The 26,365-nt window shown below is 46.7% G+C and overlaps 3 protein-coding genes across 4 annotated transcripts; 1 reads left to right on the forward strand and 2 right to left on the reverse strand.

Moving 5' to 3' along the window:
* Positions 1–857: 857 nt before the first annotated feature.
* NT5C3B (5'-nucleotidase, cytosolic IIIB) lies at positions 858–12,005 on the reverse strand. 2 transcript variants are annotated; one of them, XM_049636088.1, is made up of 9 exons: positions 8,737–9,110; positions 8,390–8,488; positions 7,742–7,811; positions 7,609–7,655; positions 5,644–5,729; positions 5,070–5,159; positions 3,975–4,137; positions 2,652–2,852; positions 858–1,515 (listed from the first exon to the last, which is right to left on the reverse strand). In XM_049636088.1, exons 1-9 carry the CDS (start codon positions 8,746–8,748, stop codon positions 1,381–1,383), a joined length of 903 nt encoding a protein of 300 aa, XP_049492045.1. In that variant the 5' UTR covers positions 8,749–9,110; the 3' UTR covers positions 858–1,380. The 2 variants fall into 2 exon arrangements, with proteins under 2 accessions (XP_049492045.1, XP_049492044.1); XM_049636087.1 differs by lacking the exon at positions 8,737–9,110 and adding an exon at positions 11,900–12,005 and having other exon boundaries at positions 860–1,515.
* Positions 9,490–15,129, forward strand: KLHL10 (kelch like family member 10). Its single transcript, XM_049636069.1, has 5 exons — positions 9,490–9,852; positions 12,001–12,490; positions 13,202–13,819; positions 14,332–14,481; positions 14,715–15,129. The coding sequence occupies exons 1-5, from the start codon at positions 9,659–9,661 to the stop codon at positions 15,087–15,089; spliced, it is 1,827 nt and encodes a 608-aa protein (XP_049492026.1). The 5' UTR covers positions 9,490–9,658; the 3' UTR covers positions 15,090–15,129.
* A 180-nt stretch (positions 15,130–15,309) lies between these two features.
* KLHL11 (kelch like family member 11) lies at positions 15,310–26,174 on the reverse strand. The gene is made up of 2 exons (XM_049636064.1): positions 25,630–26,174; positions 15,310–20,782 (listed from the first exon to the last, which is right to left on the reverse strand). The coding sequence occupies exons 1-2, from the start codon at positions 26,172–26,174 to the stop codon at positions 19,201–19,203; spliced, it is 2,127 nt and encodes a 708-aa protein (XP_049492021.1). The 3' UTR covers positions 15,310–19,200.
* Positions 26,175–26,365: the final 191 nt, after the last annotated feature.

The raw sequence follows: 26,365 nt of genomic DNA on the forward strand, positions 1-26,365 counted from the left end.
CCATCCAAGTCAACAGGGAAGGGACACGGGACAGGAGCTCTGAAGGAAGCCTAATGATGCAAGATGTCAGAGCAGAAATCACTCCCACCTGTCACAGAGCATCTTCTCCCTTCAGGTCCCAGTCTTGGCTCCCCTTAATCAAGTCACCCATCTTGGTGGTCCTGGATCCCTCTGAGGATCCATAAAGAGGGAACTCAGCAGATAGGATTGGCCAGATCCCACCAATCCCAGTGGGATTTCAAGTTTAATGGATACCTCAGCCTAAAGTCAAACCATTCCAGGTCGGAAACACACCCTTCCAACCCCGCCTGCCCACCCTGACCCCCAAGCACATTTCATGCTCAGAGGGTCTTGTGGGTGAATTCAGTGTTGTTGCTGTTGTTGTTTTAATATTTTATTTATGTATTTATATTGTATTTTATTGTATAATATTTTGTATTTTGTATATTGTATTTTATTGTATATTGTATGTATTTATATTGTATTATATTATATATGTATTTAATATTTTATTTATGTATTTTATTTATTTATTTATTTATTTATTTAATATTTTATTTATTTTATTTATGTAAGTGATCTCTACAACCAGCGTGGGATTCGAACTCATAACCCCGAGATCAAGAGGCACACACTCGGGGCGCCTGGGTGGCTCAGTCGGTTAAGCGTCCGACTTCGGCTCAGGTCATGATCTCGCGGTCCGTGGGTTCGAACCCCGTGTCGGGCTCTGTGCTGACAGCTCAGAGCCTGGAGCCCGTTTCAGATTCTGTGTCTCCTTCTCTCTGTGACCCTCCCCCGTTCATGCTCTGTCTCTCTCTGTCTCAAAAATAAATAAACATTAAAAAAAAAATTTTTTTTTTTAAAAAGAGGCACACGCTCCACTGCCTGAGCCAGCCAGGTGCCTGTGAATTCGGTGGTTTTGAAATTCTGTGCCATAGAGCCCTAGTGGCTTCTTGGAGATTCCTGCTCCTCCAAAACCAAGAGGTACGGGCTCTGCCCTGCACCCCCTGAATCAGAACAGCTGGGTTTTTTTCCCTTTTTTTATTTAGATCTGTTTCACACATTAGATTTGTTTGAAGCACAGCTTTCCGTGTTTAAAAATTTGGGGAAAAAAGAACCCCTGGGCTAGATGGTCCCTAGTTAGAGTGCTAACACCCTGCAGGTCCCATGTTCACCTGGTGGACCCTCCCACTGCCGGGCAGGGCTTCCCGGAGCCTGGAGCCTGGGCGCTGGGAGGGGAGGGAGGGGCACGGGCTCCCCAGCTGCACCACCCTGGACTGTTCACTGCCCGCCCTGGGAGAAGCAGCGCCCTCGGCAGGACGGCCTCTTGGCGAGGCTCCCACCTCTCCACAGCCCCCCGCGCCTGACCCTGGCCTGCACTCAGGAGCCCTGCATCTCTATCCAGTCCCCGCGGTGCAGGATGTGCTGCAGGAGCCCGTTGACCACGTCCAGCGACTCGTCCTTCTCCAGCACGATGTCATAGGAGTCCATGTAGCGTTCCCGCCGCTCTGCCACCTGCCCCGGGGAAGGGAAGATCGAGAGGCCCCAAAATGCCCTGACTTCTGCCTCTGCCTCCCTGGCACCTGGGGCAGGGGAGGGAGGGCATCCGAGCTGCAGCTCGACGTTACAGGGACCTGCCCTTTGGATGGCAGTGGGTACAGGGTGCCACAATTGACCCTTGGGTCAATGTCCAAAGGACAGCACAAGGATTGAAATTTAAAAACCAGATGTACTTCTAACCCGTCTGGATTGAGTTTTCCCAAGGCTCAAGCACTCTGGAGGTCTTCAGCCCCTGCTGGCTGAGGGGAGGACTGGTGGCCTTGTAGCCTGACACCATACTGTGCCCCCTTTTGACCATTTCGCCCCCTGTCAGCCTCTGGTCTGTCCTTGTGTTTTTGTTCTCTGAACTGCAAACCCACCTCCTGAATACTGACATCTCCTATTTCAATCATATCTTACAGGTATGACTTAGGAGGACTTTAATCAGCTCTACCAGTTCCTAAACTATGTCACCGTGGGCAGATTAACCTCCTTGCCTCAGTTTCCCCATCTGTAAAACAAGGCATATTAGTCTCTACCTCAAAAAGTTGCTGTAGGGATTAAATGGGTTAAAATGCCTGGAACATGGTGGCACCAAATAGTAAGTGCAGGCTCCAGTGACCCTGTCTCTGAGTCCCACTGTCATGCCATGTGCCGAACCCAGCTGTCATCACGGGGTATCTCTTTTGTTTTCCTGCGAACATGGCTCGTAGCTCACCTTAGTACCTCTAATACTTAACAGTGACTAGCACACAGAAGGTGTTCGCTAGGCATTAGTTAACAGGGATTGAAAAAGGAACAAGCCAGGGCTCCTGTGTGGCTCAGCTGGTTTTAGCATCTGATTCTTGATTTCGGCTCAGGTCATGATCTCATGGTTGGGTTGAGATCGACCTGCACTGGGCTCTGTGCTGACATGGCGGAGCCTGCTTGGGATTCTCTCCCTGCCCCTCCCCTGCTCATGCTCAGGGGCTCACATGTGTGCACTGTCTCTCTCTCTCTCTCTCTCTCCCTCTCTCTCTCTCTCTCTCTCTCTCTCCCAAAATAAACTTTAAAAGAAAATTAAAAAAGAGAAAGAAGCAAGCCACTAAGATAGGGTCTGGTCCCATACCCACCTTGTCATTTAAGAAGCCAATCTTGAGAATGTTCTCCACGCCAGGAACCCCATCGGCCATAGTGAGGTCCCCCATGGAGTCCCCCAGCAGGAGGATGTTGGTTTTGCCCTGAAGCTGCTGGAAGTACCCGGAGTTCTCACAAACGGAGCTGTTCTTGTTGTATGTGTGTATGAGCTGGCCCTTGAATCCCTGTAGGAAACCCTAAATAATCAGGAGACAGACAGAAGGGCTACAGGGACCCAGCTAGAGCCAGTGTTCCACCGTCTCTGTCGCAGAGAAAGGGGAGTCCTGCGAGCCACAGAAATGCCAAAACCTCGCTGTAGTCTAAACCAGGGGTCGGCAAACTGGGTCCTATAGGCCAGACTGGGCCTATTTTTCTAAATTATGTTTTACTGGAATACGGCCAGGCTCATTTGTTTCCATCTTGTCTGTGGCTGCTTGTTCTTTCACAGCAGAGTGAATTGACATTGCGTAAATTTACGTTGTGTAGTTGTGACAGATCATAAAGTCCACCCCACAAAGCCCAAGATATTTACTACCTGGCCTTTTACAAAAAAAGAAGTTGTTACCCCTGATTCCAACAAAAAAGGACCACCAAATAGTATTGATCACCTACTCTGGTGGAAGCATGAAACCCATGAAACAGGCGCTGTTCAGGCTACATGTGTGCTAACCCCAGCTGCGGGCCACGTCCTCGCCACAGGTTTAAGGGACGAAAATTCCAGCCATTGGTTTTAAGGGGAAGAAGTCAGAGCAAGGGTGAGTTGGAGCAGCTGACCTCTGGCTCTAGGAAAACAAGTCAAAGTCTAAGCCCTTGAGTACCTAGGATGGCATAGGACCTAGGGCAGTGACATGGGGCCTGGCTGAACCCCGGGGCAGAGAGCTGTCAGCCAAACACCAAAAGGTAGGTCCTTCAGAAGTAACTGTCTCTAGGGGGCGCCAGGATGGCTCAGTGGCCTAAGCATCCAACTTCAGCTCAGGTCATGATCTCACGGGTTCGTGGGTTTGGGCCCCGCGTCCGGCTCTGTGCTGACAGCTCAGAGCCTGGAGCCTGCTTCGGGCCCCCTCTCTCTCTCTCTGCCCCTCCCCGACTTGTGCACGCGCATGCGCGTGCTCTCTTTCTAAAAAATAAACAAAAACAAAAATAAAGAGGAAATAACTGTCTCTAGCTGGCATAAAGAAAGAAATAACTGCCTGAAGCAAGAAGCCAGCATGCCTTCCCTCCCTTCCCTCCCCAGGTCAGGGCTAACGTTGCGGGTGCTGCCCCCAGGGCTGGCGGTCCCCATCCCTCTCCATCCCCAGCCTAAAGAAAATCTGGCTCACGTCTTCATCAAAGTCCATGTAGTTAGACACAATGTGGATGTTGGGGTGGAACACTTTCATCTGTCGGATAATCTCCTCCAGGATATCACCAATGCCCGCAGAAAAGATGAACAGGGGAATGTTGTTCTGGTAGAGGGTGTTGAAGAACGTCTTGTATCCCTCCCTGAAAAGAGATGAATGGACTCCGCCTCTTCCACCAGTCTTTCTTTTCTCCTTGGGTGATATATTTTTAAGTTTTTTCTTTTTAAAAACATTTTAGATTGCGGCATAAAATACATACAGTAAATGGTTAACGTGCACTAATCTTAAGTGTTCGACTCAACTAATATTACATATGTATACACCCATGTACTTACTAACCAGATCAAGGTTCCCTTCTGTCCCTTCCCAACCAACGCCATCCCCTCTCATTCTCCCTTCATATCACCGCTGATTAGCTGTGCCTATCCTTGAACTTCATATAAATGGGCTTTTGGTTGGTTGGTTTGTTTCTGCCTTATTTTGTTCCAGCAAAATACAACCAGGCAGCTCTCTGGGGCAGCTTCATTGAGGAAACACCCGAACCCCACCCAGGCACTTACTGGATCTGCATGTGTCTCTACTCTCTTGGCTTTTCATGGCTCTCCCCAGTTAGGACACCCAATCCTCGAGAGCAGGCTCTTCCCTCTCTGTGCCCTCACCCCTCCTCCAGTAAACATGCCAGCAGAGAGAGCTGCACTGGGAAGGCCACTAATGATCAAGAATCCCAGGCCAGCCAACTCCCATGTCTAGATTAAGAACGCCAGCCACCATGGTGACCCCAGTGTCTTTTTACCATTGGAGAAAATGAGCTAGATGCTGTTTGTTCTAGGAGAGCAAGGCTTGGTCATATTCATAATATATCCACTGGCAATAGACAGCTTCCTAGGATGCACCCAACGCGGGAAATCCTTCAGCTGTATCCGGAGAGGAAAAGCAAGACCTTCTTTGCAACAGCCACTCATGGTGCTATGTCTCTTCTGGCTCCCCCAGCAACTAACTCCCCTCTACTCCTTCCCAGACTCTTTTTTTGGTGAGCAAACCGGTTTCAAATGGTTTCCAGAGCAAGAAGCTTACCTCAGCATTGCATTGGACTCTCTAACCACCTGGGCTATCTGAAACTTCTGAATCTTCTGCTGGCACAGGAGATCGTGAGCTTTGGTCCACCTAGAAATGGACACCCCACCAAAGACCAAATTCAAATCACTAAGTAAGTAAAAGTTCTCTTTTCAGGGCCAAGTCCCCTTCTGGAAGGATTAAGGGAGGCCTCATCCACCATGCCACTTCCTGAAGACTCTGGCTGTCCTTAAAAGGAAGAGGGTAAGAAAGCCACACCACAGCCACAGGAACAAGGGTTGGGTGAGCTAACTGCTGAAGTCAGAACTCTTCTGAATCCCTCCCTCGGTGACCCCCACGTTCTGGGGAACTGGGGCTCCGTCCAGCAATACTGGTTCCAATAGGAGAGTTATCTCCCAAAGCACTTATCCCCCCCGCCCAAACCAAGGGGCTTCTACCTCATTCCAAAGACTCTTAGTGGGGCCCCACTCTAGCAGTGGCCACAGGTCGCCCCACGGTGGCTGGACAGTTTGTTCTAATAGGTGGACCAGTCCACCATGAGGGCCAGGAGCGGCTCAACACCACCGTCACTTACCATTCTACCATATGAGGTAACTTCTCTTTGACGGTCCGGTGTGGGTCAATCTCAATTGGGTAATAGTGGTGAAGGAGCGCTTTGAGCTGGAACATCCCAATGAAGACAAAAGCCGTTAGTCTGCATCAAGTTTTCCCCAGCAAAGTCCCACCGATTAGCCTGAGAAAAAGAATCACCTAGAAGATGCAACTCTGTGTAAGGGAGTGACCGATCTGCACAGCTGGTCATCCCATGAGGTCTAAGAATCAACGAAGACCTTTTGCCATCAGGTGAGAAGTTACTAGGATTTTGTTGTTCTCACTAGCTCAGTCAGCAGGGTTTAACCAGTAAGAAGGGATTAATGCTATATTTCCCCAAACGGGATACACTTTCTCAGGGGGGAGCTGAGGGCTGAGGTGACTTTAGGGGGTACGTGGATAAACAGTTTTCATTTTAGTAGTTTTAGATTCATTCTAGTGCATATTAAGGAAAAAAAAAAAAAAAAAAACACCCTAGCACATCAAACTCATGCTTTCACAAAGGTTGTTTCTTTTCTAAGTGAACTGCATTCAGATTTTTAATAATAGGCCAATTTAAAGTAAAATATGTAGTAAAAATCACCAAGATATGGCAAAAGTCATGGAAATGGAAGTAGAAAAATCATAGAAGTCAAGTTTGGGACCCAGCGTGTTAGTGGATAACCAACACAACACCAACATCGGGCGAACCACCTTGCGAGTAGGTACATGTACTTCTTACTAAGATTTCCTTCCACAGGCCAGGAACTTTGGCTAGGGAGGCCACGTCGGGAGCCGTGTGTCACACAGAGTCCGTCAATAACAGCACCCAATAAAAACGGGAACCGATTGGGTAAAGGATTTTAATTTTAATACAGGCACAATCTCAGAATATTATGAGAGCTAATGTGGAGTCCCTGACCACAGTTCGAAAAGAGAGTTAAGTACAAAGATCACAGACAAGGGGAGAAAGCTCCCAAAATGTATTGAGGTTCTCAATGTGTGCGTTTTTGGGGGTGTGAGAACAGTCTTCTAAAAGCATAAGAGAATTCAACAGAAGAATAGCATTTTTAAAAAAGAAAAAAGATTTCATCCATAAGCTTTGCTTTATGACTTTTTTCAGGAGCTCACCAACACCCAGGATCTTAGTTTTCCCTGGCCTCATTATCCTAAAGAGGGGACCCAAACCTGCTGTCTTATTTGTGGATACAGCTTTCTGGAAGCTGATAAGATCAGACACATGAGGAGCCACAAAAAGTGACTTGCTGAAGGTAATCGGTGTGAGAACTTGTGTAAAGCTAAAAGTGTATCTCAGAGAGACAGGTTTTAGAAAAGGAAGAGTTATCTAGAATTTGTTGCCTATCTTAACAGCAAGCAATCTGTGAGTATTGGAAAAGCTGACCAATATGACAGACCGAAAGACCACTTAGTATATAACTTAGTGAATTTCCTAACGAAATGAAGCTAAATGACAGAGTTACTCGGCAGCAAGAGCTCAGCAGAGAAACGCACAGCGGACCCGGCTCTATTCTTTATATCATCAAAGAAATAGCACAATGCAGTCAAGTGAGTTTGGGACAGAATCGGATCTATGGGAAAACCAGGCTCTCCATGTCTTGCCATATGATCCTTGAATGACATGCTTCTCCTTTCCAAGCCTCTGTTTTCAAAATTTCTTTTTAACGTTTATTCATTTTGAATAAATGTTTTCTCATCTGCTAAATGGAGGTAATAATGGTTCTATCCACCCCTCGGAGTTGCGGGAGGATTAAATAGAAAATGTTGAAGTCCCTTGTAAACTCCACAGCTAGCAACAGGCATCACATCCATATTCTAACCACCAATCATCACATGTGTTGGACATAAAGGAAACACTACCCCAGTGTATGACACAAGGTCCACCAGAGCCACCAAGAACCATCTGCAGTAGCACCTGATAGCCGTCTCTGAACAAAGGGGGGTGACGTACCTCATTCTGGCACTCCTCACTGATGATCTTGCTGTTATCCAGAATGTCTGCAAAAACACAGAACTCCTTTTATTTGCCACTTAGGAGCCACCATCTTGTTAAGCCCCACAAAGCAAGCTAGTATGTGACTTACTGTAAGAAGAAGGGCATCGCTTTCCGTTATATGCAAACCTGCTCAAGGTCATGTCAAAATCAGAAATAACCTAAAATGCAAAAGAGATGCTGTCTACACAGGCTCCTTCCAGTGTAGCCCTGTCTGGTGGGGGAAGATTATGCAAGGCAAAACAGCTCAGGGCCCTGCCAGTGGGCAAAGCCCTGCAGGAGCTAGGAAAGGCCAGAGGGGGGAAGGGAGAACTAATCCTAGGTAGTAGCCTGCTAAGCCTGAGGAGGCCCAGCCTCTTGCTGGAGGCTGACAGGACTCTGACTCTTGCCTTGCCATCACTATGCCCTGGGTCCTTCCCAAGGTGACCCATCTCCATATCTGCAGCTTCCTGGGGAGCCCTTTGGCCGGGCTAGTGTGGAAATAAGGCCTTTGGGCCTGGTGCTGGGTGCTTTCGACCTAATTAGAGGAAGCGGCAGCAGGGCATGACTGACAAATTTGAAATCTAGGTTTTCGGGCAGGTGGGCTCTAACCCAGGGCAAATCGGGCGGGGCAGCCTGCTTGCCCCCCAGGCCGCTGGCCATTTCTAGGGGATGAGGGCATGCAGTGTCCGCCGCAGCGCCGGCAGGCCCCCTGGGCAGGTCACCTCCCCAGCCGCCCCACCTCGCCCCCGGGCCGTACCTGTAAGCGGTCTCCCCCGCCCTTGCGGAGGGCGCCCACGATCTCCTGCACCCGCCCGGGCTGCCGCATCAGGACCGTGGCCTTCATCAAGGTGCTCACCTGTCCCGAGACCCGAGAGAAGCGCTGACCCCCGCACCGCGCTGGGCCCAGGGGGAGCCCGGGGCCGGCTCGACAGGCCTGCGAGGCCGGGCGGGGTGCGGGGAGCGGAGGAGGGGCTCGGCCTGGCCCGCGGCGCCTACTGGCCGGGGTGGCGCGGCGCGGCCCAGGCGGCCCGCTGGGGGCCTCGGAGCGCCCCGGGGGTCGGGGCCCGCCCCACGCCCCACGCCGGACGCTACCTCCCGCCTCACCTCCTCTGCCATGGCGCTCGCTGCCGGGACGACGGCGCCGGGACAACGACCGCCCCGCCGCCGCACTGCGCAGGCGTCGCCGGCCGCCGGTGGCCGAGGGACCGCGGGCCGAGGGCCGGGCGGCAGGCGGGGCCGGGGGCGGGAGGCGCCCGCGCCGGGGAGCACCCCGGCTGAGGGCTCTGTGTTGAGGCGGGTGAGGGTCCCAAGAGCTGGGGTTACCGGGTACCACTGCCTAGAGCAAAACCCCTGGCCGGAGAGGTCGTTTCCCGACTTAAAGTTTGCATGACAAAAAAGCCGCAGGAAAGGAGCGGATCTGAAGGAGCCATAGAGTGATTTCTGGAAAACATCCAGAAGGTCCTTAACCGGCCCCACTCCTCATCACAGAAGAAAACGCGCGGCTGACACAAGTCCGCAGGGCAGGAAGGCCCTGGACAGCTGGGCCAGCGTGAACTCTAATCAGCTTTACTCCCTTCTGCCTCCTCTGACTTGGTTTCCTGGAATTGAGGGTCTGGGGAGACAAGTGCTCAGCAGTGGAAGAGGGCAGCTTGATGCTACACTCATCCAGAACTGGACAACTGAAGTGGGCAACAGGAACTGGAATAAATAAAAACTCTTCTATGGTGTGGGTGATCACAGTCCTGTTCTGGATTCAAGGGCTCGGAAGGTGTGGGGTGGCCTTCAGCCTGAATGGTGGGGGAGGGGAGAAGGAAGGAAGACAGGGACAGGAGAGAGTTCCAGAATCTGAGAGCACAATCCTGAGAGTGAGCTCACTGCGAGCCCAGGATCCTGGAACTTGGGCTGCCTGATGGGCCCTATATGAAAGATGTAGTAGGGAAAAGGAGCGACAGCAGGCTAAAGGGGCCCCCCACAACCCTCCCGACACCCTAGGAGAGCAGTCTCTCTCCGCTGGTCCCAGGGTGCCATGGAGATGGAGAGCGCGGCGGCCTCCACACGTTTCCACCAGCCTCACATGGAGAGGAAGATGAGCGCGATGACCTGTGAGATCTTTAACGAGCTTAGACTGGAGGGCAAGCTCTGCGACGTGGTCATCAAGGTCAATGGCTTTGAGTTCAATGCCCACAAGAACATCCTCTGTAGCTGCAGTTCCTACTTTAGGTATAACAGGGTTGCCAAACTAAGCCGAAGGGGTACTTGGGCTTATTCTGAGACATTTTGGTTCATTTCATGTTTCCCAACCTGTCACCTTACATGAGGGACACTGTCAAAACCCTGGGCTCCTGTAGCCTGGTTCCTTTGTCTTCCTGTGTCTCTTCTGAAGAGACACAACTGGGGCTGGGGCCTCTTCTCTCTGGTTTTCAACTGGATTCCAACCAACTATTGGTGGGCCAGGTGCTTTTTTCCCTTTGATTCTCACCCTAGCATACCTTTGGGAAGGCAACCATACTGGATTTCCTACTTAAACCTAGAGGACAGTGCCCCTTCAGCTGCCCCGTGTGCCCCTATCCCAGAGAGACCATCTCAAACAGGGTGATAAATTAACAAGGATTGAGGACATGGGAAGGAGGATGCGGGAAAGCATCAAGGAAAGATTTACCAGAAGATAAAGGGAGTTTAGGCCACAACCACTGTCACCCAGGAAATGGCAGAGCTATTTTGTTCATGAGCCGAAAATGTTTGAGTAATCAATTCCGATGAACATATGATAAATGTGTCCCATCTGTTGCTAAAAATGCTCATTCATCTAGACCTACAACAGGGTCTACAAAAAGACCGGAGAGTGAATATTTTAAGGCTTGCAGGCCATACGGCCTCTGTCACAATGACTATACTTTGCCTTTATAGTGGGAGGGCAGCCATAGACAATACTAAATGAAAGGGCATGGCTGTGTTTCAAAAAAATTATTTATGGACACAGAAATTTGAATTTATTACAATTTCCAGGTGTCACAGAATCTTTGTATTCTGTTCCCCCCATTTAAAAATGTGAAAAACATTCTTAGCTTATGGGCGGTACAAAAAAAAGAGGCGGATCGAATCTGGCCCAGAGGCTATAGGTTTGTAGACCCCTGCTCTAGAGAAGAATCTGATCCATATTTCTTTAAACCACCTAGAAAAAGGAAGCAAAAATTTATCAGGGTAGGGACTTCTGTCTTGTTCAACAACTTAAAAAGTACCTAGCTATACAGTAGGAGCCCAATACATAGTTTTGGGATCGTAGTCATTTGTTCATTCGATAATTATTTATTGAGTGCTTATTTTGTGACGGGCACTATTCTGGGTACTGGAAATGATGAATAAAGAGAGAAATATTTCTGTTCTCATGAAGCTTACCTTCTAGTAGGAGGAACAGGCGTTCAATAAATAAAACACAAAGCAGATTAAGTGCTGGGGGAAAAAAGGAAGGTATGGAGAGGAGGGTGGTGATTTTAAATAGGATGATCTCTTTGCGGACAAAATGACATTTGAGCAAAGACTTTAAGGGGACGTGGGAGTGAGAAATGAGGTCTGCAGAGGGGGAGCCTTCCAGGAAGAGGCAACAGCATGTACAAAGGACCAAAAATGAAGCACCTCTGGGTGCATTCAAGGAAAGCAAGGCGAGTGGGACTGGAATGGAATAAGGGGGAAGGTGGGAGGAAGCGGCCAGAGGTATTACTGGTCCCGATCTCAGAGGACTTCTGTGCTCCCTGAGAAGCGCTTTGTATAATAATACTCTGAGTCAGAAGGGATCTCAGCGGAAGGTTCTGAGTGGAAGAGGAACATAAACTCGTAAGGAGGTTGGGGTAGAACTGTAAACTCCAGAGGCATCAACGGCAGAAGCACGGGGATCAGTTAGGAGGTTACTCCCAATCATCTAGGTGAGAGATGGTGGTGGCTTGGACCCAGGAGATAGCAGTAAGAGGTGTGATCAGATTCTGGGTTATGTGTCAATTTAACAGTGCTCATTAAAAAAGCGTTACTGCTCAAGTTTAATTTCCTGAAGGAAGGTAGACTTCAGTTGGGATAGAAGAGACCTAGGTCTTACTTCCAGGTCTAGAGCCCAATTTTTCCATCCACAAAATGGGGGAAAGTTTTAGTTACCATGAGGAGAAGAAGAGTGACCGAAGTCAAAGTTCTTGGCAAGGTTCTCTTGCCCACTGTATAAAGCACGCACTCTACCCTCCCCTTCCCCTTCTTCACACCAATTTGTTTCCGGCATACTCACTGTGCACTAGCTGAGAAATTTCCAAACTCTCAACAAACAAAGGTGGGAGAGAAACTGGAGAGAAATGTTTCAGTGGCTACTAGTTTCTTTCTTCTTTCCAGAGCTTTGTTTACAAGTGGCTGGAACAACACTGAAAAGAAGGTATACAACATTCCTGGCATTTCCCCGGACATGATGAAGCTAATTATTGAATATGCATACACCCGGACCATCCCTATCACGCCGGACAATGTGGAGAAACTGCTGGCTGCTGCAGACCAATTCAACATCATGGGTATTGTTAGGGGTTGCTGTGAGTTCCTCAAGTCGGAGCTGTGTTTGGATAACTGTATCGGCATCTGCAAGTTCACGGACTACTACTACTGCCCCGAGCTGAGGCAGAAGGCCTACATGTTCATACTGCACAACTTTGAGGAGATGGTGAAAGTCTCGGCCGAGTTTTTAGAGCTCTCAGTCAGTGAACTGAAGGATATCATTGAGAAAGACGAGCTCAACGTCAAACAAGAAGATGCTGTATTTGAGGCCATTTTAAAATGGATTTCTCATGACCCCCAAAACAGGAAGCAGCATATTTCAGTTTTGCTTCCCAAGGTCAAGTTTAGTTATTTTTTTGTGGGATGCTTACTTGCTCATGTTTGGTTCATTTATCCCGGAGGGACTGTGCAAAGAGCTGCGTTCAGATGTTTGGCAGATTCCGGGGCTGTATTTACACACACTTACATAGAAGGCCATCTCCTACTATTCTGCGGAATTGTGCAATTTTCTTTGCTCTTGGCATTGCTAGTTCCTTCTGTTATATTCTTTGACCAAAATTCTCCCTGGTAGTGGGGGAAAGAGACGGCAAGGCCTTCAAAAGAATTCTAAAGGGCCTTCTTTTCACCCTCTTTTATTGTGAGTTTCCCCAAACCCCAGGCAGAAGTGGGACTAGACACCAAACCACGAGTGTCATACACAATTGTAGCCATCCGGGGCTAATTTGGGTTATTTATACAGAGAAACGTAAATATTCAATGACTGAACAATTGCCACAGCCTTTTATGGTCTAATAGTACTGCCCAGTGGCCAAGGAAGGGGCTAGCTCTGTGACCTTCTATCTAGCTCATTGTCAGCATCCAAATGTATACCACATCTGAAAAACAAATATTTAAAACTGTGAGCTGTAAACACAAAGTAAACACAAGTAAACAAACACAAAGTAAAATAGGACCCTGCTGCAATTCAAAGGCAGACTGTAAACAGGGAGTTAAGGACATGGGTTTTCCAGGTACCTTCACCTCATCTGACTTTGTGTTTCCTTCTCAGGTTCGCCTGGCCCTAATGCATGCTGAGTACTTCATGAACAATGTTAAGATGAACGACTACGTCAAAGACAGCGAGGAATGCAAGCCAGTCATCATTAATGCCCTAAAGGCCATGTATGATCTAAACATGAATGGACCCTCCAATTCTGACTTCACCAACCCACTCACCAGGCCCCGCCTGCCCTACGCCATCCTATTTGCAATTGGTGGCTGGAGTGGTGGGAGCCCCACCAATGCCATTGAGGCATATGATGCTCGGGCAGACAGATGGGTGAATGTCACTTGTGAGGAAGAGAGTCCCCGTGCCTACCATGGGGCAGCCTATTTGAAAGGTTACGTTTATATCATTGGGGGGTTTGACAGTGTAGACTATTTCAATAGCGTTAAGCGTTTTGACCCAGTCAAGAAAACGTGGCACCAGGTGGCCCCGATGCACTCCCGTCGTTGTTACGTCAGTGTGACAGTCCTCAGCAATTTTATTTATGCCATGGGAGGATTTGACGGCTACGTGCGTCTCAACACTGCTGAGCGCTATGAACCAGAGACCAACCAGTGGACGCTCATCGCCCCCATGCACGAGCAGAGGAGTGACGCCAGTGCCACCACGCTCTATGGGAAGGTAAGAATTGGGAGGGGGCAGACCAGGCCCAGAAGTACTTGTTTGGGGGTGGATGGAAAATAGACGTGGCAGCACCCACGCTGCAGTACTGACTCTGCAACTAGTGCCCCTTTGTAACTGTCCTTTTAGGTTTTACTCACTAAAAACCAATACATGCGGGGCGGGGCACCTGGGTGACTCAGTCGGTTAAGCGTCCAACTTCGGCTCAGGTCATGATGGTCATGATCTCACGGTTCATGGGTTCCGGCCCCACATTGGGCTCTCTTGTCAGTGCAGAGCCCCCTTCAGATCCTCTGTCCACTGCTCTCCCCCCCGCCCCGCCCCTTCCCCTCTCACGCTCTCTCAAAATAAACATTCAACGAAAAAAGCGACGCGTGCACACGTGGGAAAAAGATACTCAGAGTGTACGGACTGGTATCAGAGGGGTCCCTTTGCCACCACCATGCGTACACCCTTTCTTTCTGCTCCCCAGAGGTAACGATTTTAATAACCATGGGCCGCTCGTCACACAGGTCTACATATGTGGTGGTTTTAATGGAAATGAGTGCCTGTTCACAGCAGAAGTGTACAACACTGAGAGCAATCAGTGGACAGTCATAGCACCCATGAGAAGCAGGAGGAGTGGAATAGGCGTAATTGCCTACGGAGAACACGTTTATGCGGTGAGTTTATCTTGTACCACACAAAAACGATAGCTCTGGATTTTTTTGTTCGCAAATTGGTTTACGCTACTATCGGCCAGCATTTGGAAAGCATTTTTTTCCATGGAGAATAATGGAAAGCGGGAGGTATGAAATCACTGGTCACCCCCCCCCCCCCGCCTCCAAGAAGGCCTCTTCCTTGGTGAACAGAAGCAATGGCTCACAGTCAACCATGTTTCCCTTGCCGTCCATAGGTAGGTGGCTTTGACGGAGCAAATCGACTTAGGAGTGCGGAAGCCTACAGCCCAGTAGCTAACACTTGGCGCACGATACCCACTATGTTTAATCCTCGTAGCAATTTTGGCATCGAGGTGGTAGACGACCTCTTGTTTGTGGTGGGCGGCTTTAACGGCTTTACCACCACCTTTAACGTGGAATGCTATGATGAAAAGACAGACGAGTGGTATGACGCCCATGACATGAGCATCTACCGCAGCGCCCTGAGCTGCTGTGTGGTGCCGGGGCTGGCCAACGTCGGGGAATATGCGGCTAGACGGGACAACTTCACAGGATTAGCACTGCGAGATGAAGTAAAATACTCCGCTTCGACAAGTACCCTACCTGTATGAGCCTCTTCATTTAGCTAATAAAGAGTCTAAGCAATAAGAATTACCTCTTTTTTTTTTTTTTTTTAAATAAATGCAGTGTTTAAACTTGTAAGAGTACTGGAAAATGTTCAACTTAAGGGAGCCAAAGGTTGGATGAATGAGGGAGTAAGAGGGAAGGAAGCAAGCATTTGTATCCAACAGTGTATCATTAAAAGGGAAAAGTCACACGGTACAAACCAGCTCTAAAGAAATATGTTTATTTAAAACTTACATTGAGACAACTGATAGCTTCAACACAGAACAAGATAGTTTTAGGAACATAAAACAGGCTATTTTACAACGTGATGTCTCAAAAGCGTCCTAAATTCTACATCTCCTCTGACTTAAAGGGAGATAGCCAAGATTATACTTTGAGTAGAGTAGGGGCTTGGATACTGATAGCCCCCAAAAGTCACTGTGTATCAGCTTGAACTAAATATATATTTTACAAATAACTCAGTGAGCCCTAGCACATGGACCATAGTCTTCAAACATCTAGCAAGCTTAATTTTTCACAAGTGCATTATGCAGGAGGATTAAGTGAACAAGTGCTCTACTGTATGTGCTTCAGTGTCAGACATTCGTAGTGATGCTCAGAGAGTAAGACAAAAGCCCTACGAAGGTAATCAACAAAGAGCAGTTATTTGGCTATCTAATTAAATTCCTTGAAGCGAGATGGCTACTATATTATGCTATTGTTATTGTATTATGTCACTCAACTATGAGCTGTTTGGTTTCCAATGACCAGAGCACGTTATAATGTAAGCATTATAACAACAAAAATGGACTATTCTCAAGAAAGCAACAAACTGGAGTGATGGACTGTGCCAAAATGTTTGATAATTAAAGGAGAGACCAAAGTGTTTCTCAAGTATTCTACAGTTAAATGGCAACCTAGAAATACCCTATTTTGCTAATGGAGGCAGGGAACCTACTTCACAATTCTGTAGACTTTCAAAAGACAGGAAATGTGGCCAACACACCCTTTTAATTTAAGCTTAATTTGAGGAAAGTACAAAAAAGTCCCTTTATCTATGTTTGATTAGGCCAAGTAACTAAAATATATGTTTAGTTTACTTGTCTACCTACAGTACAGTGTCTCATTAGAATTATGAAGCAGAGAATTTAAGTATTTAAACATATGACATGCTACACTAGTCAAGAAACAGAGAAAAAAAGAGTGCCCTAGAAACTGCCTTACCAGTAGCCTGAAGAGTTTAAAGAGCAAAAGCACACAAGTCTTTGATCAACACTATCTTTCCAACTTCAAACTTCTGTTCTATGTATTTTAAAAGTTTTTGGTCCCAGCAATACTATATAAAACTAAGTGATAAAAACAAAACTGATGTCAATCAATTTTGAGATTTTTTTTTAGCAAAATATTTTTGAGTTGGCACAGCAAAAGCAAAGTTGGATATACAAGATCTACAAGACATCATGCAAACGTCTGCAAGTGAGATGTACTACTTACACACTAAGCTCATGACTGACATTCTCAATATACACCACGGGTTTGTTTTTTTAAAAACCACGGTGGGGTAGGTGGAGGTGGAGGACCTCCATTCCAAGATACAAGTCACGCTAGGGGTTATGTAAAGGTATTACTTTTTGGTCCTCTTTTATCCTTCCACAAAACAAAAACAAAAGCAACAACAACAAAAGGTTCGCTCGAATACGTGTGAAGCTGTCTTTTTAGAAGTTTAAATGACCAAACACATTCTTTAAGTTTTTCATCAGAAAGGAAATTTCTTTCCCAAAGAGCCACTTTAGGCTGGTTGTCATAATCAAAACCTTTCCAAATACTCTGGAAGTTATTTCCAGTTTAGAATTTCAGAATGTCAGCCTTGAACAGATTTAAGCAAATCTGGTTTCCTTTCCTATTAACAAGTTAGTTAGGATATTTCAGAGACACAAGTTATTGATGTGAAGTCACACGTGTGAATTCAAATATGAAAATTAGAAATTCAGTAATCAGGAGAACCTGCACACATCATCATGCAAGGAAGGACTTACCCCTTCTTTTCAGCCATGGCCTACGCTGCCTGCTGAGTTAAAAAACAACAGTTTCAATCAAGTTTTCAGAACCAGATTATACCTAAATCTTATGAGTTATAATTTGTCGCATCATGTGAAAAAAGGCCACCCTCCAAAAACTTGGTAGTGACAGTCTTAGAAGACAACTCAGAGATAAGATCCAAAAACCTTACATCACACCTCCTGGACAGAAACTGCCATTTTAGTGAGCTGCTGAGTTACTTCACCACTAAGAAGAGGAAGTTTGCTAGGCGGCATAGTCTATCAGAGATGAGAACATCACTCAACAAGCTTTTCTGCCTCACGTGCACAGACCTCTCACAACTAAGAATGAGGACTTCTCAGGACTGAAATGGCTTTTATTAAAATAACTACAAATGGAAATTGATAAAATGGTAGAGGTGGTGTAGGATAATATATCCTCATACAGAAATAGGACTTGAAGTTTACGACCCCCACTCCAATCTAAATTAAATGGTTTTAAAGCAGATTTCCGACACATTTATTGAAAAACTTTGTCCTAGGCAAGGATACCAACTTAAAAATTTCAGGAAAGCTCTTAGTATAGAGTCCAGGGACTAGATATTAATAGTCTTGCAGTAAATTGAGAGCCAAAATTTCTGGTTGTGCTTTTTTCCTTTTGATGTTTGATACAGTAAGAAGGTTAAGTATAATGGTCTAGGGAAAAAAATAATCACTGCACTTGGAGTTCAACTCCTAAAACAGTTATCCTGGAATGTCTAAGAAGATAATATTCTGAAAGAAATAAGAAACATATATAATGGAGCCATTTTGCAAACCATTAGAGCAGGAGTCCTTTATGTTAACTGAGTTCTCACTTGTATAAAACTTGGGAGTGTGTTAGAGAATCAGAAGAATGCATAAAAATAAATAAAAGATAACTAAAGCAATAAATTTTTAAGAGCCTTAATTATGCACCTAAATTTGGTATCCGAGGCTCAGGTAAAGTCTGAATAAAAGTCTAGGGAAACTGGATAAACTACTAGAACAGTCAGGGCTGAGAAACAGTAAGGCTTCTCTTACGCAACATTTCTCTCAATTGTCACTTCCTTCCCATTTTGAGAAAAGTTTCTTTTAGAAAGAATGAAGAGGACGCTATACAATATACTTTAGAGGACAATTTAAAACTGAAGGCATGGTTGTATCGATTGTCATAGGCATTATTTACACTCATTAACTTATCCTCAAATACTCCTGCAACTTCTGAAAAAAGTGTTTACATGTTTTAATGCCTTTGCTCAGTCTACCTAATAATACTACTTTTCTTCTTAGAAAAACAGATTTCATATACATAACGTCCTCTGTATTAAATCAATGAGCTAAAGATCAACACTCTTGCCAACTACCATCATCTGAGAGTGATGGCTCCCGGTCTAGAACGGTTGCTGAAGAAACGGAAAATATTCAAAAAATAATGGGGCCAATCACAAATTTCTCACCAGTCATCTCTTCTAAAAATAAACAAAACAGCATTTCTAGATAAACACATACAACAAAACATCAATGCAAATATTCAGAAACCATCCTGCCGAAACATTGTGCTTTTCCCTTCAAATCTCAGTCTCACTATTGCACATACCTCCTGCAGATGAGGGCTCAATGCGTAAGTTCTGCTCTTTTCAAAACCACCAACCATTCAGGAAAAAATTAAAAGGAGTATCAAAGTAAACGTGCAAATAAAACTGTTGCTTAAAGCATGTTCAAAACATCAAGTCCCTAAGACAAAGGAGTTTTCGCTTGTTGGCAGAAAAACAGCCAAGTAACTATACGTGGTTCTTCCACTTGTCATTAATAAGATCTAACTTGGCTAGCACATCCACACAAACCGAAGACAGACAAAGACTGCACACCAACAAAAATTACCACATATTAAATCGTGTTTCCCATTCTTCAGTTTTTAACTGTGTTTCCTTTATATGGGGCAATAATCAGGTTAGGTAGAAAATAAGTTATCGACATACTTTTTCAAGTAACAGTCTGGGGATCTTCAGCCTCACAAGACAGGTACAACTGTTTTAAGCTGCACCTATTAGAGCACCTAGCATTCAATCTGAGAGCTTGGCACTCTTCGCATGTTCAGGGCGTGCCGATGTATTTCTTGCATCTGTCTGATGCGGTCCTTCTGCCACATTAAGTTTTGAGGCATAGGATATCTCTGTGTGCCATGCAAGTACCGGTACGGGATCCTCACGTGGCAAGCAGTGGCTCTACAACGAGGCTGTGGCATGGGAGGAAGAAGCATCCACCGCTTTCTTTCAGCACAATATCGGTAGGCTTCTTTCCGGTACTGTTTGTCGATATCATCGCTGTTTTTCCAGCCTCCAATAATGAAAACGTCATCTCTGTAATAGCAGATAGCCGCTCCTTCGATGCTTAGGACTTCAGGAGGTAAGCTCTCAAGGATCTCATCGGACACTTGGCTGGCAATTTTTCTTACTGCCTCTTCATTTTCTAAAGAATAACTCTTGGGACAGCATGATGCCGTCTGGTAAAAGTTTGAATTGACCACAGACATTTGGAAAAAGCAGTAATTGTCAATAAGCGGCAAAGATTCCACATCTTGCCACTGTCGAGTCTCCGTATCATAGCAGGTAATTACAGCCTTTAACCCATCTTCGGTGTCCCGGTCCACGGGAGTGCGGGCAGCGATGTACACAAACCGGTCTTCGATGGCTAGCGCTTTGACATCCCGGAGGATCTTTGGTGCTGATTCCAAGTTGTGCCATTTATCAAGCTCAGGATTATAAACAGTCACGTCTTTGAAGCCAGGGCTGAAGTTGCCATGTCCTCCAATGCTGTAGAGCTTCCCTTTGACTTCTGTTAACCCAAAAGAATGCTTCCTTGTCATCAGACTACAAACATGTTCCCACGTATTCAAATTTGGGTTGTATCTCTCCACAGTTTTAGCAAACCCTGGTTCCATCGATCCAGCAACATACACGTAGGACTCTGTTACTGCAACGGCATGTCCATCAAGGTGATTATGAATATGGGGCAGGTTTACCCATCTGTCCTCATCGACAAAATACCCCACACATTCACTTAAATAATCCCCTCCTTCTGACACGCCTCCAATAACCATGATCACGTCCATGTTTTGCCCATAGCGAGGTAATAATGAGACATGAGAGGCAGGATGCTGGAAGGTGCCAGACTGTATGTTTTCAGCTCTCAGAGCATGCCTCTCCACTGCATCGGCCACTAACTTGACGCAAACTTCATTATTGGCCACCAGCCTCTCTGGTTTGACATGCCGAGTAAGGTAAGTAGGTTTCATCTGGGACAATCTGAGCAATTTAAACAGTTCTTCAAAGTATCTCTCTCTCTCTTCAGCATTTCTCTGAACCCACTTCAACACTGTTTCAAAGAGAACCTCTTCGGAATCAACTGTGATTTCCAAGTCCGAGAGCCAGTCTCGAATGAGATGGAAAGGTAAAGTATAAAATTCTTCATCCTGAATTACTTTGTGGAAATTTCTCCGTATCATATCGGCAGCTTTCAGAGCAAGTTGGCTCAGAGTATACATGTGAGCTAAGCTATGAATGGCCACACAATTAGAGAGATGAAGTTTCTTCTTGAGAAATTCTCCACAGAATTCTTTTAAACGAATTAACAGGAACCTAAAATCAAGAAAAGAAACAAGAATTTTCAAATGTGCACATTTTATGTGGCTGCATTTTGAGAACATGTTATACATGTTAACATGTTTATACAAACTGAAATGGTAAGCTTCATCTCATTTTATGCCCAACATCTGAAAAAAGGTAAATCCCCCCAAATTAAAAAGGATGATGCTGAAAAGCGTATTTATTTTTTAATAATTTTTTAAAGTTTATTTATTTTGAGAGAGAGAGAACAAGCAGGGGAGGGGCAGAGACACAGGGGGACAGAGGATCTGAAGCAGGCTCTGTGCTGACAGCAGAGAGCCGAACGCGGGCCTCAAACTCATGAACCACAAGATCATGACCTGAGCCTGAGCCGAAGTCGGATGCCCAATTGACTGAGCCACCCAGGCGCCCCATTATGCTGAAAAGTATATTTAAAAGCATATATACAGTCATCTTTATATATATATATTTTTTTAAATTATGCATATTATATAATATATATACAACTATACATGATACATGTAACATACACACAGTGGTGCTTTTCATTATGTAAGTTTTTCTGGAACATATCCTTTAATAAAAAGTACAACAGTCAGAGAAAGAAATACCATAGGATTTCACACCTATGTGGAATTTAAGAAACAAAACAAACATGCAAAGGGGAAAAAAAGAGAGACAAACCAAGAAACAGACTCTTACCTACAGAGAACAAACTGATGGTGGGGGGGTGGTGAAATGGGTGATGGAGATTGGGGAGTGTACACTTATTATGGTAAGCACTGGGTAATGTACAGACTTGTTGAATCACCATGTTATACACTTGAAGCTAATATAACACTGTATGTTAACTATACTGGAATTAAAATTAACTTAATAAGGGCACCTGGGTGGCTCAGGCAGTTAAGCGTCAGAATCTTGGTTTCAGCTCAGGTCATGATCTCATAGTTTCTCAAGTTCGAGCCCTGCATCAGGCTCTGTGCGGAGCCTGCTTGAGATTCATTTTCCCTGTCTCTCTGCCCTTTCCCCACTTGTGCTGTCTCTGTCTCTCTCAAAATCAATTAATAAACTTAAAAAAAAAAAAAAACCAATAAAAAATAAAGTACAATAGTTCCATACTTTACTTTTATTGGCAAAGGCAATTCCCAATCCAAACTTGTCTATGCTATTCCTGTCCTAATCCCTTGTCAGTCACCAGCCTTTTCTTTGAGGCAGGGTCTCAGCAAGATACTTTATTAAGCCTTGACTAGATGGTATAGGAACTGTGGTTCCTGGGAGGCTCTGTCTGTTCAAATATCAGAAGGAAGAGCAGTGGAGGCCTTGTGTTGAAGGTTTCAATCTCCTCTTCACTACAGCTTTCTCCTTGGGCAGCAGATGATGGGGGGAGGGAATGGCAAGGCAAACTCAAACAACAGTAACGAACATATGGAAGGGGTCTGGCATGTTGCTGACTAGAAGTTGTCTGCCCTCCTAAATTCATTAGAAGTTAAATTACATACCACAAGTTTCAGCTAAATCCATAAATCTAGCAGAACTCAGTCCCAAGGATGGCCACTTTGAGACCACTGCTTTAACAAGAGTAAGTCCCCAGAACTGAGAACTTTAAACAAAATATGGACTTTATCAGTCCAGGGCTCTCAATTCAACCATTTGTTATTACAGTTATCGCGCTTAGTACCCATCTAACTAGGATATAAAGATGAGTACGACAGGCTTCCTTCACCATCTTCAGGGAACATGCCATCTTAGAAGACAAAGACAAGGTAGAGTGGTAAGAGTTCTAGTGACTCTCAAAGATGTCTGGGTGCCAGGGTCACTAGATTCCCAGGCTGCTCGCACCCCCTACCTGGAACTCCTATCTTTGGCATGGCGCTCCAGATAATTCTGACACATATTCCCTTGGACAGGGTGTTTAGAAACATTGCTCGATGACAATAAGAGCTAACGTATACTAGGCATGTTCCATGTGCTAGGCACTTTCTATTATTTCCTTGTAAGTGCCCTTGAAGGTAGGTATGATCGACAGAGTATTCGGGCAGTAGGGAGAGAGCTCTTGCCTCAGAGCTCATGGATAAGGTTAGATATGACGGTTGCCAGGCACTTAGTGCCCATCACAAGGCAGCTGCTCAAGCAGCTGACAGATGGACAGAAGTTCAACTGCCTGAGATGTTCTCTCCTAACCCCCAACTCCCCTATAAAGCAGGAGCAAATCTGAAAAATGAGCCCACGTGAGACACAAACATAGCTTGAGTGGGTGCAATGACCTTTCTCTACTCATTTTCATTCAACAAACCTCTCTCTCAAATCTACACCTGCCCCACCCTACCCCACCCTCTCATGAACGACCCAAACTTGGGCTATGAGAAAACAAGCAATCAGAAACTTCATCTTACCACCACCCAATGTGCCTGTAGTTTTACCCTATATTCTGCCTTCCCAGTCCAACTTTTCCATTATTAATACTGATTCTATCCCCTTCTTGATTTCAAGGACTTTGCTCCTGCAAGAATTCCCCCACTCCTGTAACATGAAGTTCTCCTCTTCCACTGATTCATTTTTCTTCAGCACACAAACAAGCTCTAGTATCTCCTATCTTAGATGGGGGAAAAAGACCTCCCTGGACTCTTCTCCAAACATTTCCATGTGTACCATTATTCTGACCCTCTTTATAGGAAGACTTAACTTAAATGGCTCCTGCTAATGCCATCGAGGGTCTCTATATTGCCAAATGCAGGGATCACTTCCGGTTGACAGTTGACAGGATAGGCTACTCCCTCCTCTATACCTTTTTTTTTTTTTTTAAAGGCTTCCTGTGAGACCCATCTCCTCTACTGGTTCCTCTTTAACATTTTGGAACCCCAGGGCTCAATCCTGCCCCTTCTCTGTCTACACTCTCTTCCTAAGTAATTTTTCATCCAGTCCCATGGCTTTAATTACCATCTTATATGCCATATTCCTCCCAATGTTCTTATATCCAACTGCCTATTCAGACATTTCCTGGACCCAAACCAAACTCCTGGTCTTCCCAAACTTGCTTTCCTACACTCTCCCACATCTTAATAAATAAATAACTCCATCTTTCCAGTTGCTTGTATCAAAAACCAGCAGTCCTTTCCCTTACACTCTGTATCAAATCCATCAGCAAAATTGTCCCCTCTACCTTCCAAACATATCTAGAACTGAAGCACTTATCATCTTTACTTCTCCTTCTTCAATCCAAGCCTCTGTCACCATTCCAACAACCCCCTAATCTTTTTGCTTCTGCCTTTGCAGCCCCTTCCTCACTGCCCCATCCTTTATTCATCACAGCAGAATTCTTCAAATCACATTTCATTGTTCCTCTGCCCCAAACCTTCCTCTTTCATTCAAAATAAGAGCTCAAGTCCTTCACCAGGCCAACAAGCCCTATGGAATCTGGATCCATCCCCCATCACCACCCTGGGGCCTCTCCCACCCCTCTCAACCTGCACCCATTTGATCTAGCCATGCTGGCCTCCCGCTATTCTCTGACATCCAGATAAGCCCCACCTCAGGCCTTTCCACCTGTGTCCTCAACCTGAAGCACTCTTTACCTCACCTCCTTCAGTTCTTTGCAAAATGTCTTCTTCATGAGGCATTCTCTATCTACCCAATTAAAAAACACAGCTCCTCTCTACGAGCACTTTCTATGCTGAATTTCTCATCAAAGCCGTAACAATCGTCCAACACGTCATCTATTTTAATTATTTATTGCCCAGCTACCAGTGTGAGCGCAACGAGGAAAGGGACTTTTGTCTGTTTTGTTCACCGGGAAGTCCCAGCACCTTAGAACCCAGTGTCTGATCTGATGCATTAACAGGCACTCAATAGGTATTTGTTAAAATCATGTTCCTGGTAATATAATACTGCCAAAAGGGAGTCCTCCACATCTCTAAAACTGGCATTCACCTGCCTCCTAACCAGTCTCTGAAGCATCCGTTCCTGCTCCGTACAATCCATTTTCCACTGTAGCAGAATCCTCTTTTAAAATAATGAAATCAGGGGCGCCTGGGTGGCTGGGTCCGTTCAGCATCTGACTTCGGCTCAGGTCATGATCTCGCAGTTTGTGAGTTCGAGCCTCGCGTCGGGCTCTGTGCTGACAGCTCAGAGCCTGGAGCCTGCTTCGGATTCTGTGTCTCCTCCTCTCTCTACCCCTCCCCTGCTCACACTCTGGTGTCTCTCTGTCTCTCAATAATAAATAAACGTTAAAAAAATTAAAAATAAAATAAAATAAAATAATGAAATCAGGAAGTTTCTTTACTCAGCTTCCCACCTCACAGTAAAAACCAAATTCCTTATTCCAGCGCATTTCGCAAACCCTTCACCCATTAGACCCAGCTCCATTGGGTATTTCCTTTAGTTCTTTAAGCCGAACTGGATCCTGACTGAGGGCCTTGGCGCTCTCTGCCTGGAATGTTCATCCCCCATCTCTGCATGGCCAGTTCTTTCTTGCCGTTTAGAGATGGGTCTAAACGTCACCTCCTCAGAAAGGTCTCTCCTCTACCAATCACTGTCCTTTCATCCTTTTTAAATGTCAACACAGCGCTGATTACAGGCAGACTTTCTTTTTCATTGCCTTTGTCCCTCCACCTGGAATCTGAGCTCCCTAAGCGCAGGGCGCCCTCGTCAGACCGGCCGCATCCTCGGTGCCCAGCGCAGTGGCCGCCCCACCGCACACAGTAGACGCTCAACAAGCCGCAAACAAACGCATCTCGTACGGGCTCCCTCGAGTCCCACCCGCAGGCCCTGCCTCCCCGCCTCCCCCGCCCCCTCCCGGGATGCGGCCCTCGGTGGGCGAGCCTCTCCGCCGCCCGGCGCGCGGCCCCCCGCATCCCGCCTACCTGTCGGCCAACTCCAGCACCTCGTGCACGCTGCCCGTGCTGACGCGGATGCGCCCGGTGTACATGTATTCGATAACGGCTTCCACCGTGTCGGGCTCGGGCCCGGGCTCCGAGCTCCACTTGCGCATCTCCACCCTGCCCGAGCGGGACTCCGAGAACTGGCCCGAGAGCAGGGGCGTGAAGTATTCGGTGGCGGCGGCCAGCACCGAGCGGTGGGCCCGGAACTCTCGGCCGCCCGCGCCGCCGAAGCACAAGGTAATGTCGCAGAAGAGGCCTTGGCGCCGCTGCTCGTTCTGCCTCCACGACAGCTCCGAGCAGTGAGAGCTGCACTCGAAATCCTCGGCCTCCGGGCCCGGATCGCCCCCGCTCGCTTCCATTGCAGATATGCCGGGCCCGGACCCGAAGTCCACCGTGCCGCTGCCTCGGACTTCGGCGGCCAGCCCTGCCGATCCGGCGGCGGCCGTCTCCATGCTCTCCATCTCCAGCACCTGAAGAGATGCGGCCGCTGCCGCCGCCGCCGCCGCCGCCACCGCCGCCGCCGCCATCTTGACGCCGCCGCGCCCGACCTCCGCAGTCTCGGAACGATTCAGCCGTTCTGGTGCGACACAGAGGAATTCTGGGAATAAATAGTGGGCGCAGGGCGGAGCTGGGCGCGGCTAGTGTGCGCACGCGCGGCCGCTCCCGCCCGGAGCCGCGCCACGGTGGAGAGAGCTGGAGAGAGCTGGAGAGGGCTGGG

This window comes from Panthera uncia, chromosome E1 (assembly GCF_023721935.1).
Source record: "Panthera uncia isolate 11264 chromosome E1, Puncia_PCG_1.0, whole genome shotgun sequence".
In the NCBI taxonomy this organism is placed as follows: Eukaryota; Metazoa; Chordata; class Mammalia; order Carnivora; family Felidae; genus Panthera; species Panthera uncia.